The 15,273-nt window shown below is 40.1% G+C and overlaps 1 protein-coding gene across 1 annotated transcript in view; it reads left to right on the top strand.

Annotated features, from left to right (window-relative positions):
• The window catches only part of LOC141048323 (guanine nucleotide-binding protein G(q) subunit alpha), a 131,245-nt gene extending 116,798 nt beyond the window's left edge, over positions 1-14,447 (top strand). The window contains exons 6-7 of the mRNA XM_073543805.1: positions 581-734; positions 9,594-14,447. Of these exons, the coding sequence (XP_073399906.1) occupies positions 581-734; positions 9,594-9,784 (345 nt within the window). The 3' untranslated portion in view covers positions 9,785-14,447. The remainder of the gene's footprint in view (positions 1-580; positions 735-9,593) is intronic.
• Positions 14,448-15,273: the final 826 nt, after the last annotated feature.

Genomic DNA, 15,273 nt, shown 5'->3' with positions numbered 1-15,273 from the left:
GATGTGCAAGTAAAGAAAGGGTTTGTTTTCATTCCGATATTTGTGCCCCATTGCATGGGTTTCCGGAATCGGCGATACCCGATACTTTTTGGGTATCGGTCCGATCCGATATTTCACGATATCGGATGGTATCGCACAACACTAGTCGGGGGCGGCCCGTGACCGCCCCTGACACATAGTGCCGGGTGTCAGCTGTGATAGTCTGGTACTGGACAACCATCTTTTAAATGGGCGTTCCGCTTTCAGCCAAGTAAAATAAAGCTGTCCCTATTAGCTCATTGGCTACAGCAGTGATGTTAATGTGATGCCAGACTGGAGCTGGGGATGTCTGGCTTTATTTTTCAGGCCTGCTAGAGTTTGCCGATTACTTGGCTATACTAAAGGGGTTTTCCATTTTCAGCAGTCTAACATGGGATTAGTGTTACTTTTGCTTCTTAAAATGTGAGCAGTCACCACAATAAATCTTGCTCCAGTCATATTCTCATAGCATTACTGTTCCAAAAAAGACTTCTGTTCGGTGACGCCCTGCTCATGTACCACACTCCAATGTCCTTAATATGTTCTTAACTTGTTCTTGCAGAACCGGATGGAAGAGAGCAAAGCACTATTTAGGACGATCATCACTTATCCATGGTTCCAGAATTCCTCAGTCATCCTCTTTCTAAACAAGAAAGATCTTCTTGAAGAGAAAATTATGTATTCCCATCTAGTTGATTATTTCCCGGAATATGATGGTAAGTAGCAATTCACGATCTTATCGAAGTTTAGGCAAATTCTAAAAAGTGGGCTACTTCCACGTTCTTTGTAGTCATGCATTAAATAACTCACTCAGTCACTTAAAAGGTAACCGTCATGATAGCACGACCATAGTAATTTTTACTCAGAGGTTGTATCAGAAAAAAACATTTTTGGCTGTTGTTGACTTTTCATTATCTGCACAGTAGAAATTTTATTATTTTAGGATGTAGCGTGGATTCGCAGCCTCCTTGTTCTATTTTTGCATTGCATTTTATATTGCATTTTTTAAAAACTTTATTTACTTTTTACTTTGAATGCGGCAGCCAGGGTCATATTTCTGTCCAGCCGCTTCACCCATGTCTCCATCTTGTGCCAGTCATTACACTGGCTACCTATTCACTACAGGGTCCAGTATAAATTCATCTCTCTCACCCACAAAGCTCTCCACAGTTCTGCACCGCCTTTTATCTCCTCTCTCATCTCTATCGCCCTACACGTGCCCTCCGTTCTACAAATGACCTAAGACTAACATCCCCCGTAATCCGAACCTCGCACCTCCGTCTCCAAGACTTCTCTCGTGCTGCGCCAGCTCTCTGGAATGCACTTCCCCAGACGATCAGACTGATACCTAGCCCCGACCTATTCAAACGCGCTTTGAAAACCCATCTCTTCAAACAAGACTACCACATCAACTACTCAGTAAACTAACTTTGCCCTGTTCCCTCCTTCCAAATAATATTCTGAATCTGCACCCTACTATTCATCTGTCTCCACACCCTCCATGCACACGATATTCTTGAAGAAAATTTGTTGTAGTCTCCAAAAGACCTGAGACTGTGATGGAGATTTTTCTTCCAACAAGACAATGATCCCAAACATAAAGCTCAATCTACAATGGAATGGTTCACAAATAAACGTATCCAGGTGTTAGAATGGCAAGTCAAAGTGCAGACCTGAATCCAATCGAGAATCTGTGGAAAGAGCTGAAAACTGCTGTTCACAAATGATCTCCATCAAACCTCACTGAGCTTGAGCTGTTTGCCAAGGAAGAATGGGCAAGAATTTCTGTCTCTCGATGTACAAAACTGATAGAGACATACCCCAAGTGACTTGCAGCTGTAATCGCAGCAAAAGGTGGCGCAACAAATAATTAAGTTAAAGGGGCCGAATAATATTGCACGCCCCACTTTTCAGTTATTGAATTTCGGCAAAAATTTAAAATAACCAATAAATTTCGTTCAACTTTACAATTGTGTCCCACTTGTTGATTCTAAACCAAAAATTTACATTTGGTGTCTTTATGTTTGAAACATGATATGTGAGAAAAGGTTGAAAAGTTCCAGGGGGCTGAATACTTTCGCAAGGCACTGTAAATATATGAAGCTGTCACGCCTTGGTCAGCATGTCTACCAGCCAGTCCAAGCATTGTGATGCAATAGTCATCCTTGTTAAACTGCTGTCTGACTGCACCCTAAAACGGGACTAGAATTCTGGCTGTAGTCGCAACCCAGCTCATGATAGTACAGGCTTAAGTGAGAGTCGATAGTGCGACATCCTGATATGTATGCAGGTCTCACTTTAACGAGTGTTGGCTTTAGTTGCGATCCAGTCAAAGATGCGTCTGTCTGAAACTCTGCTTTATAGCAAGCCCTAGATCGCTGTTGTGGCTGCAATCCAGGCTGAGATATGTTCTTTAACCTTTTGGCCTTCGTGACCAGGCCAATTTTTTCAATTCTGATCAGTGTCACTTTGAGGTAATAACTTTGGAACACTTCAACATATCCCACTAATTCATATTTTTTTGTTTTGCATGAGAAATTGTTTTTTGCGTTTTGGGAAATTTTGGCGAAAATGTTGTAGTTTTCAAGCTTTTAATTTTTATGCTCCTATACCAGAGAGTTTTCGCATTTATTAATAATGTCTACCTTACATCCGCATCATTTTTGAAACCTAATTTTTTTTTGTTAGGAAGTCAGAAGGGTTAAAAGTTGATCTGCAATTTCTAATTTTTGCAACAAAATTTAGAAAACTATTTGTTTAGGGACCACGTATCATTTGAAGTGACTTTCAGGAGTCTGTGACAGAAAATATCGAAACTTTAAACCATTCTAAAAAATTGCACCCCTCAAAATTATCAATACCACATTCAAGGGTTTATTAACCCTTCAGGTGCTTCACAGAGATTAAAGCAATGTGGAAGGAAAAAATGAACATGTTATTTTTTTTCAAACTTTTCATTTTTGCAAGTGTAACAGGAGAACATTCACCACACAATTTGTTGTCCAATTTCTCATGAGTACATACAGTGGGAAAAATAAGTATTTGATCACCTACCAACCAGCAAGTATTCTGGCTCTCACAGACATGTTAGTTTTTCTTTAAGAAGCCCTCCTACTCTGTACTAATTACCTGTATTAATTGCACCTGTTTGCGCTTGTAACCTGTTTAAGATACCTGTCCACACAATCACACTCCAACCTGTCCACCATGGTCAAGACCAAAGGGCTGTCTATGGACACCTGGGACAAAATTGTAGACCTTCACAAGGCTGGGATGGGCTACAGGACAATAGGCAAGCAGCTTGGTGAGCAGGCAACAATTTTGGCACAGTTATTAGAAAATGGAAGAAACACAAGATGACTTGTCGATCTTCCTCGGTTTGGGGCTCCATGCAAGATCTCACCGCATGGGGTAGGGATTCTGATAAAGGTCCAGAATCAGCCCAGAACTACATGGGATGACCTGATCAATGACTTGAAGAGAGCTGGGGTAACAGTCTCAAACATTACCGTTAGTAGCACACTATGCTGTCATGAATTATAATCCTGCATGGCAGGCAAGATCCCACTGCTCCTGCCAGCACATGTCTAGTTCCGTTTGAAGTTCACCAATGACCATCCGGATGATCCAGAGAAGGCATGGGAGAAGGTCATGTGGTCAGATGAGACCAAAATAGAACTTTTTTGTATCAACTCTACTCAACATGTTTGGAGGAAGAAGCAGAAAAAAGACTGGGGGTTTTAAAGCTAGTCTTTTCTTTGATCTGGAGGAAGTCGAGGTTTAGGAAGAGATCCCAACAGTTGACATTTCCATTTCAAAGTGGCGACTAATACCTCAATACCCTCTTAGGATTCTTCCTACCTTCGAGACACCATGGACAGAAAGGTAGAGGGATTACTAAAAAGAAGGTGGGAATCTTCAGCTGCCATCATTCAAGCTAACATACCCACCACTTCTGTAGCCAGGTCCATGTGCATCTGGATTGATGAGCTGATGACCCATTTAAAATCCAACACCCCCAGAGAGGTTATGTTAGACTCCCTCCTTATGCTGAAAACTGTGACACAATTTATGGTGGATGTCTCAGCTGAATCTGGGTAGATTTGCAGCCAGAAGTAATCTATTATCTAACTCAGCAAGATGGGCTATCTTGCTTAAAACATGGCCGGGGGACAGCCATTCAAAAAACACCACATGTCTTCAGTCCAGTTTTAGCTGACATTCTAGAAAGGGCTTCTGACGACAAAGGGTTCCCAGAAGAAAAATAAAAGTACCATTCCTTTCGTAGACCCTTTCAGTCCCACAAATAGGATTACAGGGGAAAGGGTAAGACAGGAAGGTGAAGTTACCCCTAGTGGGTAGGGGTAGATCCACCCAGTTCTCTTCTGGCCCATCAGGGAGACCCTGAGGACAGAAATGGGAGGGAGACTTCAGTTTTTTTCTGAAAGGATGGCGGGCCATTGCAGACAACCAGTGGATCCTGCAAACTATAGGGGAAGGTTACAGAATACACTTTTCCCATCTCCCCCCACAATCGCATCACCAGACCCTAATCCCTCTCCACCACAACAAGACTCTGGGGGGATGTCACGGACCTTTAAAGATCGGGGGCCGTCAGGCCAGTACCCCTGTCAGAGCTAGGTCAGGGTCCTTCCTTCCTTTTCTCCATAAAAAAGCCTCCAAGCAATTACCCTACCATTATAAATCTGAAACCCCTAAATCAATGGGTCAGGTACAAAAAATTCAAGATGGCGACTGTAAAATCAAGCATCCCGTTAGTAGTGAGGAAGTCCGTAATGTGCACATTAGATTTGAGGGACGCATACTACCTTGTGCCCATCCACCCCAACCACCAACAATTTCTGAGGTTTGTGCTGAAGCAACGAGGATCAATCCAGCACTTCCAGTTCAGGTGTCTATCATTCGGCCTTTCCTCAGCACTTCGTATCTTTAATAATGACTGAGGTGGCAGCCTTTCTGAAAAAAAGGTCATTATTGTAATCCAATATCTGGACCATCTCCTTTTGGTGGCACATTCGACGATCCTCCTCAGTCATTAGCTTACCAAGACTATCGACACTAGATCTGGGGTGACGCATCAACTGGGGAAAATCCAACCTACAACCCAATAGGTTTTTTCAGGAGTTCTCATTAGTGATGAGCGAGTATACTCGTTGCTCGGGTTTTTCCGAGCATGCTCGGGTGACCTCCTAGTATTTTGGCGTGCTCTGAGATTTAGATTTTGTCGTCTCAGCTGCATGATTTGCGACTTGTAGACAGGCTGAATACATCTGGGAATTCCCTAACAAACAGGCAATCCTCACATGTATTCAGCCTGTCCAGCAGCTGAGACGACAAAAACTAAATCTCCAAGCACGCCAAAATACTCGGAGGACACTCGAGCATGCTTGGGAAAACCCGAGCAACAAGCATACTCGCTCATCACTAGTTCTCTTCAATTCACATCACAGGAGGTCTTCCCTATCCATTAGAAAGGAGGAAATCAAGAACAGAATTCAGACCTTAAGGAAAAAGAATTCTCCATCAGATAGGACATGAGAATCCTAGGCCTGATGATATCCATGTGGTGAAGTCAGGCCCACTCAAGACAGCTACAAAAATCAATCCTGTCTGTCTGAAACGGATATCTTTCCCTTGTAGACAAGAGAATGAGGGTTTTGGCAGACCTAAAAAGTTCTTGGTCATGGTGGGCATCCCAGAAAAAACTCCCAAAAAGGAGTACCATGCATCCTATCCCCCTTTATCCATATTACAACCGACGCAAGCCACATAGGCTGGGGAGCAGAAGTGGAATTTTAATACCTTCAGGGTACATGGTCCCCGGAAGATCGAAATAAATTGTCCAATTACAGAGAGTTAAGGGCAGTATGCAAAATTAGCAAGGTTCTTTTCCGTAGACTCAAGAGACTATCCAGAGGAAGTAGATGCCTTGTCTCAAAGTTGGGAAGCATATCTTCTATGTACATTTCCCCCCATTTCCTGTTATACCAAGGGTCTCGAGGAAGATTCAGGAGGATTGAGCCACGGTAATATTGGTGGCCCCCTTCTGACCCAAAAGAAGTTGGTTCCTGATATTTCACCACATGGCCCTGGAAGATCCAGTTCCCATTTCGGACAGATACGACCTGCTTCCCAGGGTCCCCTCATACATCCAGATACACACTTTCTTCTCTTGGATCCTAAGCTCCAAAGGTGTGTCGGACAGTGTAATAACAACCATGCATGCAAATTCAAAACCGGTAACTTCTACCATCTATTCCAAGGTATGGAAGAAATTCTGCTCGTGTAGGAGAATCTGATAGTCATCTTGTCCAGATATTCCTAAGATCCTAGAGTTTCTTCAGATAGGATTCAAGAAAGGATTAAAGCTTAGCACATTAAGGGTACAAATCTCTGCCCTTAGCACTTTTCTAGACTTCCTGCTAGAAGACCACCCATGGGTTACGAGATTTATTTGAGCCGTTACCCGTTTGAGACCCACAATCAGGAAAACTTCCACCATGAGACCTAAATCTAGTGCTAGTTGCCTTATGCAGATCTCCCTTTGAGCCTCTGGAAGAGGCTAACATCAACTTTCTCTCCATGAAAACGGCATTCTTGGTGGCAGTCACCTCTGCGAAACGGCTAGGGGAGATCCAGGCGTGGTCAGTAAGGGATCCTTATCTGCAAATTCTAGAGGACCCGTTATTAGACTCTACCTTTCTTTCCTTCCGAAGGTAGTATCTAAGGCAAATTTGAACCAAGAGATTGTCCTACCATCTTTTTGTCAGCTTCCAAAGAACGAGAAAAAGATTATTCCATAATCTAAGCATAAGAAGATCAGTAATCCATTACAGGGAAGCTACAGGATACTGGAGACAAATATGTACAACATTAAGGAAGGAATAAGGGCAGAAAAACCTCAAAGGCGACCCTATTCAGATGGATTACTTCGGCGAGATCTCTGGCATATGAATCGGAGAAGAAAGAACTCTCTCCTAACATTACAGCTCACTCCACAACAGCAATTTTCATGTCCTGGGACAAAAGAACGGGAGACTTCGTAGACCAGATCTGCGGGGCCGCAACGTGGGCTAACCTAACTACCTTCTGTAGGCACTACAAACTAGATGTAATATCAGGTCAACAGCTATCCTATGGACGGAAAGTCCTTCAGGCAGTAGTCCCACCCTGAAATGCCATTTATTTGGTATTTCTCCTATCGTGCTGTCATGAGGGACACCCTGGGAAAATAGGAATTGGTCCTATCGGTAATTGGATTTCCAGGAGTTCATCATGACAGCACAAATACATTCCCTCTCTTTATTTCCAAATACTTCTGTGAAGTTAACATTTGTGTGTGAGAATTCATTAAAATGGTTAAATCCATCCTGGTGTGGTGATTGATGACCTGTAGAAGCGCTATGTAGCGCGAAACTATCGTCGTCTGTTCTCTGCTTCATTGTTTTATCTGCCTGCTGTTTGGTATGATGTAACAATAAAGGCTTAATCTGCACGGTACGGTCAGTGCCTATCTGCTTTCTTCACTACGGATACACACATTTTTTCATTGGAAGTGGCACCCGTAATCCCTGGTATGTGTGCAGCTTCATTATCCCGAGGTTATACAGCTGTGCCAGATTCCTGTTTCTTCTCTATGGTAGGTGATTGATAAAACACTGAGGGTGAGGGATTTTCCTGTCCCTAGAGAATGAGTAGAGCTACCTGCTGTGGTGCTGCCATGATGGACTCCTGGAAATACAATTACCAGTAGGACTAATACCAATTTTTGGTCTCATTTGACCACATGACCACCTCTCATACCTCTTCTGGATCATCCAGATGGTCATTGGCGAAATTCAAATGGGTCTGGACATGTGCAAGCGTGAGCAAGGGGACCTTGCATGCCCTGCAGGATTTTAATCCATGATGACAGTGTGTTACTAATGGTAATGTTTGAGACTGTGGTCCCATCTCAGGTGATTGACTAGGTCTTCCCGTGTAGTTCTGGGCTGATTCGGGACCTTTCTCAGAATCATCCTTGCCCCACGAGGCGAGATCTTACATTGAGCCTTAGACTCAGGAAGATTGACGGTCATTTTCTTCCATTTTCTAATAATTGTGCCAACAGTTGTTGCCTTCTTGTCAAGCTGCTTGCCTATTGTCCTGTAGCTCAGCCTTGTGCAGGCCTACAATTTTATCCCTGGTGACCTTAGACACCTCTTTGGTCTTGACCATGGTGAAGTGGATGAAGTGTGATTGATTGTGTGGACAGATGTCTTTTATACAGTTAACAAGTGCAAACAGGTGCATTTAATGCAGGTAAATAGTGCAGAGTAGGAGAGCTTCTTAAAGAAAAACTAACAGGTCTGTGAGAGCCAGAATTCTTGCTGGTTGGTAGATGTTCAATTACTGATTTCATGCAGTAAAATGCAAATTAATTCTTTAAAAATCATACAATGCGATTTTCTGTTTTTTATTTAGATTCTGTCTCGCGGTTGATTATAGACTTCTCCATTCTTTGTAGATGGGAAAACTTGCAAAATCGGCAGTGTACTTATTTTCCCCCACTATACATTCCTGAACCAATAGATCACTGTACAGTATTAGCAACGTATTTTGTACTAAAATGTAACTATCAAATATTATATAATAATCGTATGTGTAATGTATATTACAAAATTTAACAAATTGATTAACGTAACAAATTTATATAACTAATTGATAAATTACTTGATGGAACTGATAAATAATTGGTAAAACTATTGCAATCAACTTTAAGCCTTACCCTAACTTTAAGCTTAGCCCTGATGATTTTTTTTTTTTAATTTTAAGAATATAAATGTATTAATTATGAATAATCTGATCAACTTATACAATACTAAACCCCTACCCTATCTAACCATATATCCTAACTAATAAATTAATGGGACTAACTGAGAAAGGTGGGAATCTATTGCTTTGTCTGTTGTGTGTTTTTTTTTGTTTTTTTTTAGTCTGACAAGATTGCTCACCGACACAGCCTTTGTCAGCAGCACTTGTCACAACTCTGATCGCTCACTGACAGAAGATCAGAAGAGAAACATTGTTTTCTATGAGGCAAATCACCTGGGAAAGTTTACTAAAACAAACTTTTCCAGTGATTGTTCTCATTGGCTAGCATGGCGGTGACATCATCAGGACCTGAACCAATCTGGTCTCAAGTTCAGGGGGGCAGCAGCCTGCATCGGAATCCCTGCGTTTAATGTAGACGTTTGTCTACGGTTGGCAGTTTTGCACAGACAATCTTTAAACACAGGGATTCCGATGCAGGCCGCTGGCTGTGGCCCCTCTGACCTCATCGAGACTAGATTGGTTCAGGTCCACATCAGCTGTCGCAAAGCGGTTAATAGTCAGGACGTATTTGCTACATCCTTGCTTACCGAGATGCCACCCTGCAGGGACATAGGAGATACGGCCTTGGCAGCGAAATGTTTGTGTATGGGTGGTACTTTTTATAAGATTGAATAATGGTTGAGTTGAACGCTTCATCATTCCTAATTCTTAGCTTTTGTTTTTTCTTTCCATCTTAAAAGGACCCCAGCGAGATGCACAAGCAGCAAGAGAATTCATCTTAAAGATGTTCGTAGATTTGAATCCAGACAGTGACAAAATAATCTACTCTCACTTCACCTGCGCCACAGATACAGAGAACATTCGCTTTGTCTTTGCTGCTGTCAAGGACACTATCTTACAGCTGAACCTGAAGGAATACAACCTGGTCTAACTGTGCCTGCTAGTTTTCCCAATCCCCCTTTGGGCCATTGAAGAAATACAAGAATGACTGTATTATCTATAAAAGAAGAAAAGAAACAATTTGCATAATACTAATTTATTGCCGTCCTGAACTCTGTGAATGATCGCAGCGTTTGTAGTAATTATTATTATGATTTTATTTAAACTATGTAGAGGAAAAACAAATGGCTGCACTAACATTGTGGCACCAATTTTCTAGGAGGAAAACGACTTATGTTTTGAATTGTCGTGCACTCACAAGGGCCTGTTTAATTTTTACTGCTATTTACTTTTTAATGAGAGCGCAGGATGCGTTGAGTTCTGCGTGGTGCGCTCCGTTCTTAGGATATTTTATTAACCCTTTTCAAATTTAAAAAATACTGTAAGGTTTCCCATTCTAGAATCCCTTGATGAGCCGCTTATCCTAGAAAAAGAAATTAGGCATAACGTTTTTATTTCTTTTTTTAATGTTTAAATTCAAGCCATCACCTTTGCTAATTTATATACTTTTTGAAGGATAACAAGTATTGATACTGTGATTTTTAAATTATTGACATGTATAAAGTAGATTTGGTTTTTGGTACTGTCTTTTGTCAATTTGAAGTAAGATTCCAAGAACTCATCCTGCAAGTAGGTGCATGAGTTCACTCTTCAACTATCCACATAATAAGAGGACAGACAAAATGGCAGATGACGGGGATATGTCTGCAAAAAGTGACCAAGATACACAAATGAAGAATAGAGAGGACTCTTATTTAGTGTGCCATTTTTCTTTAGGAGAAGGGGATTAACCATTGGAGATATTTCATGTTTTACTTTCACATTCTAAATGCTATGAACACTAAACATTTTACCCCCATCTTACTGCATTGTGTTCATCTATCCAGATACATTTTTTAAGGTGGTATTATAGAGCTGACTATCTAGTTGCCAAATCTGGCTTTTTTTTGTATTGTACATAAACAATTGAAATGCCAAAACTGACTGATTAGATTCCAACTGCATCTGATGCCTGCCAAATAAGCCATTTCACTTCATATAGTAGGTGTTTAATTCCTAGTATTCCATTCTACTTGCCAAACAGTCCGTGCATGCATTACCTGCGCAGGTAGCCTTGTATTTTAAGATGTATTTGGTGCCCTCTATGTTGAGGCGAGGTGCCATACACATTTTTTTTAGATATATAAAAGGCTCTTTCTATGAGCCTCTTAGAACCTGCAACTGTTTAAGTGCTCATTTGATGACCTTCATGTTACAAATATAAGTAGCGTTATCCAAGGAATTTCTTTTTTCACATGTTTAGACCTGCTGTTATGTGATTTTTATGAGAAAGCATATTAAAAAAGAAATCAAAGTATTAGACCGTTATGATTATAAAATGCACAGAATAATGTATTTCCTTTGCACAGCTTTGCAGTTTCTTACAATTTTTCCTTTTTGTTGCTGCAACTTACGGTTTGTGGAGGTTTTGCAAGCTGTTGAAGTGGAGGGGTTCGTTCCTCAGCCGTGCCATTTGTCTCATTGCTATGCAGCATGTGGGGGTGGAAGAGAGGGTCATGAATGCTGAAGCCACTGCCTCAGGGATGCAGAGATAAGCAGAAAGTTAGAGGTTGTCCTCTACTTTTACATTTACCTATTCTTAGGCTAGGTCATCAATGTCTAATCGGATGGGGTCCGACACCCGGCATCTCCAATGATCAGCTGTTATCAGTGTCGGCGGCGCTCTCTGGAAGTACTCGTAGAGCTGGCCATCTTCTGGTGTCCGGTGCAGGGCACTCGTATTCATTTGAATAGGACGCAGATGTGCATTACCAAGCCTCGGCCACTACCGGAAGATGGAGTAGCTTGGCAAGTCAGCACTTCCAGCCAGCGGTCGCCTATAACAGGTGATCGGCGGGGGTGCCAGGTGTCAGACTCCATCCGATCAGACATTGATGATCTATCCTAACGATAGGTCATCAACATAAAAGTAGTGGACGACCTTTTTAAAGAATACGCTGAAAACAGAATTTTTACATTCAATCCTGACCATATTTGTAATCTTCAAACGCTGGGAGAAATAAATGGATAGGTCACTACTCGCCAGAAAAAAAAAAAATTCAGAACTTTTTTTTTGCTTCCCAAGAATATACATGTAATTTAACAAGTAAAAGAAAAAATACTGTTTGTAGGTATAGTGCAATTATAAATGCTATAATCATTGTACATACATCTCTCTATTTCTATATACATATATATATATATATGGCAGAATCCATATTGGCTTTGTAATCATTAGTTTTTGGCAAACTGAATGTGCTGTATTGATAAATATGTATCTATGTAATTGTATTGTATGTCTTATAGCTTATTCACATTTCAAATATTGTTACTTATGTTTCTTTTTTGTTTTGGTTTCTTTTTTAAAGGAGAATGTACATTTTATTAGTTTACCATCAGGATCATTTTTTTTCCCTTTTTCACCATTTAAACATCAACAACTATACGCAATTACTGTGGTACCCAGGAAACAAATCATCGGAACGATTTCTAAAAAATGTGGGTACAAGTTATAATGGATGTCTAAACAAAGAAGGAAAAAAAAAAAAAAAAAAGATGCTGTTCATTGATTGGCAACCCTGAAGAGCTTTCTTTTTGAAGACTCCATTAATGTGCAGAATGTAGATGGTTTACACTTCAGGATTTATGTTTCTCAATGTGACGGTTACTTCTGTAGCCCATCAGCACAAGTTTGTGAGGGTTTGACATGTTTTCAGTCATTCTGAGGTTTTTAAAGCTTGTCTCAATCCATTGGAAAGGGCCAAAATTCTTGGAGGGGTATAAATATCCTCAATAAATATTTATATATAAATACATATATTTTAATCCAAACTTTTTATTCATGGTCCTAACTGTACACCTATTGCTTCTGAAAAAAAAAGTATTTCATTAACATTAAAAAGTATATCAAGTACGTACAGTATATTCTACAAGGTGTTAGCACACTTCTGATGTATATAATTGTCACTAATGTTGAATTTCTAGTCGGTGAAAATATGAATATTTGTTTTTATTTTTCAATGATGCTGTGACAGAAATGAAAATTGACACTGAAACCACACAAAATTTAGTATTAGTTTTTGAGGTTGGGGGGAGGTGGATTTTCATATTATTTCTGTGCACCTATATCTCTGCCGTTATCTTTATTAAGTCCCAGTGCCATGCTGGGAATGGTATCCGCCATGACATTTCCTAAACTTGACAAAGACCAGACTCGGCGGCTGAGATGTTGAGCGTGCAGTACTTTCTCAGCAACGTGTGTCATGGCAAAAAAAAAAAACCTGATTTCTTTGGATGTTCTTGGGGCAGTAATTATTTCCAGAAAGCGAACAAATTTTTAAGAATTCTATGCTTTTTTTTTTTTTTTCTTAATCCCTCTACGTGTTTTTTATTTTTATTGTTTTGGGTTTTTTTATATTTTACATCACCCTCTCTTGCACAAAAGTAAAAAATGTTAACGCACAGGGGTTCCCACTAAGAATGTATCGGTGTTTTCCAGATCGAACGGTCATGCCTTATAGAGCTCTAGATCAGATATTTGTGCCTCAAACTTAAGTCGAGGGCAAAAAAAATTCTAAAAAGGAAAATTTGTTTTGTTTTTTTTTTTCCTTTAAATATTTGCCAAAATTGAGTGCTTTTCATTGAATGTCCTGCATGGGAACCTAGACCATTGCTAGCACAAGGAAACTGTAAAATGTGTGCTTTTGAAATAAATGACCTTGAACTTGACTTATTTTTTTATTTTTAATAACCATTTCAATCCAACCGCTAATGCATTGTACTGCATTGGTGAGGGGAGGTTACTATACATGTTTTAAGTGCAGGCTATCTTGATGTGCTGGTGTTTTACCGTTAATTTTTTTAGGTTATCCTGATGCACATAAATGACAAAGATGACCAAGTCTTGAGAAATCTTATGTATGGGGGAGGGGAGCATATAAATGCATTGCTGTCTTTACAGCACTTCAGTGAGTGACGTATATATGTTTCTCTAAATGTGCAAGTTTATAAAGAAATAAGACAATTATTTTGTGGGGGTTGGTATGAGTTGGAATGTGGAGGAATGGGATGCAAGGGCTTTGCTCATTTTTACTATCTTTGTGTGGTACATTGTACACAACTAAAGCTCTTCCTTCTTTTCTGGTATTGCATCACTAATGCCATCTTACCGCCCCTAATAAAACTAAATTCAGTGATTTGCATTGTATGATCTTTTTGACTTTAAAAGACACGTGTCTCCAACCCAGCTTTTTTTTTTTTTTTTTTAACAGTTTTTATTTTTAAAATTATGTTCAATAACTATACATCCAAAGAGCCACAAATTGTGCTTCTGGGTGTATATATGTGTATGTAAATTCTATGGCACATACACAGTCTGTGTACTACATGGCTTGCTATGCTGTCAGTTTGTTTATTCTGGGACATCGTATTTGCCACAACTTAAATTAGACAGAAAACAGATGTCACAATGTGGTAACTGCTTCAAATCGATAATCGAGCATCTGTTCGTTTATTTTTTTTTTGTTTTTAAGCTTTTAGTTAATTTGGCTTCATTTTAAATTATACTTTATTTTAATTATTGTTTTAGTATCAAATTAAACAGTGATGCATTATGCCTTTTGTGTGTCATGAATTTAAATTTTTACGTGATTTTATACAATTGAGTATTGATGTTGAATAAACAGTTTCCATGTCCTGTAGGAAATACATGTCCAACCTAATCAAGCAATGTTTCCATGATCTTTAGGTTATAAAATCTTGTGATGTAACCAGAATGGAGATTTTTATGTAAACGTGTGTGTATGTATAAAAATATATATATATATATATATATATATATATATATATATATATATATATATATACACACACTCACTGGCCACTTTATTAGGTACACCTGTCCAACTGTGTGTTAAGACTTAATTTCTAATCAGCCAATCACATGGCGGCAACTCAGTGCATTTAGGCATGTAGACATGGTCAAGACAATCTCCTGCAGTTCAAACCGAGCATCAGTATGGGGAAGAAAGGTGATTTGAGTGCCTTTGAACGTGGCATGATTGTTGGTGCCAGAAGGGCTGGTCTGAGAATTTCAGAAACTGCTGATCTACTGGGATTTTCACGCACAACCATCTCTAGGGTTTACGGAGAATGGTCCGAAAAAGAAAAAAATCCAGTGAGCGGCAGTTCTGTGGCCGGAAATGCCATGTTGATGCCAGAGGTCAGAGGAGAATGGGCAGACTGGTTCGAGCTGATAGAAAGGCAACAGTGACTCAAATTGCCACCCGTTACAACCAAGGTAGGCAGAAGAGCATCTCTGAACGCACAGTGCGTCGAACTTTGAGGCAGATGGGCTACAGCAGCAGAAGACCACACTGGGTACCACTCCTCTCAGCTAAGAACAGGAAACTGAGGCTACAATTTGCACAAGCTCATCGAAAT

Source organism: Dendrobates tinctorius, unplaced genomic scaffold, assembly GCF_039654945.1.
Source record: "Dendrobates tinctorius isolate UK_male_01 unplaced genomic scaffold, ASM3965494v1 ptg000134l, whole genome shotgun sequence".
Lineage (NCBI taxonomy): Eukaryota > Metazoa > Chordata > Amphibia > Anura > Dendrobatidae > Dendrobates > Dendrobates tinctorius.
The sequence above is the reverse complement of the archived record's forward strand: the minus strand, read 5'-3'. Positions and strand labels throughout refer to the sequence as shown.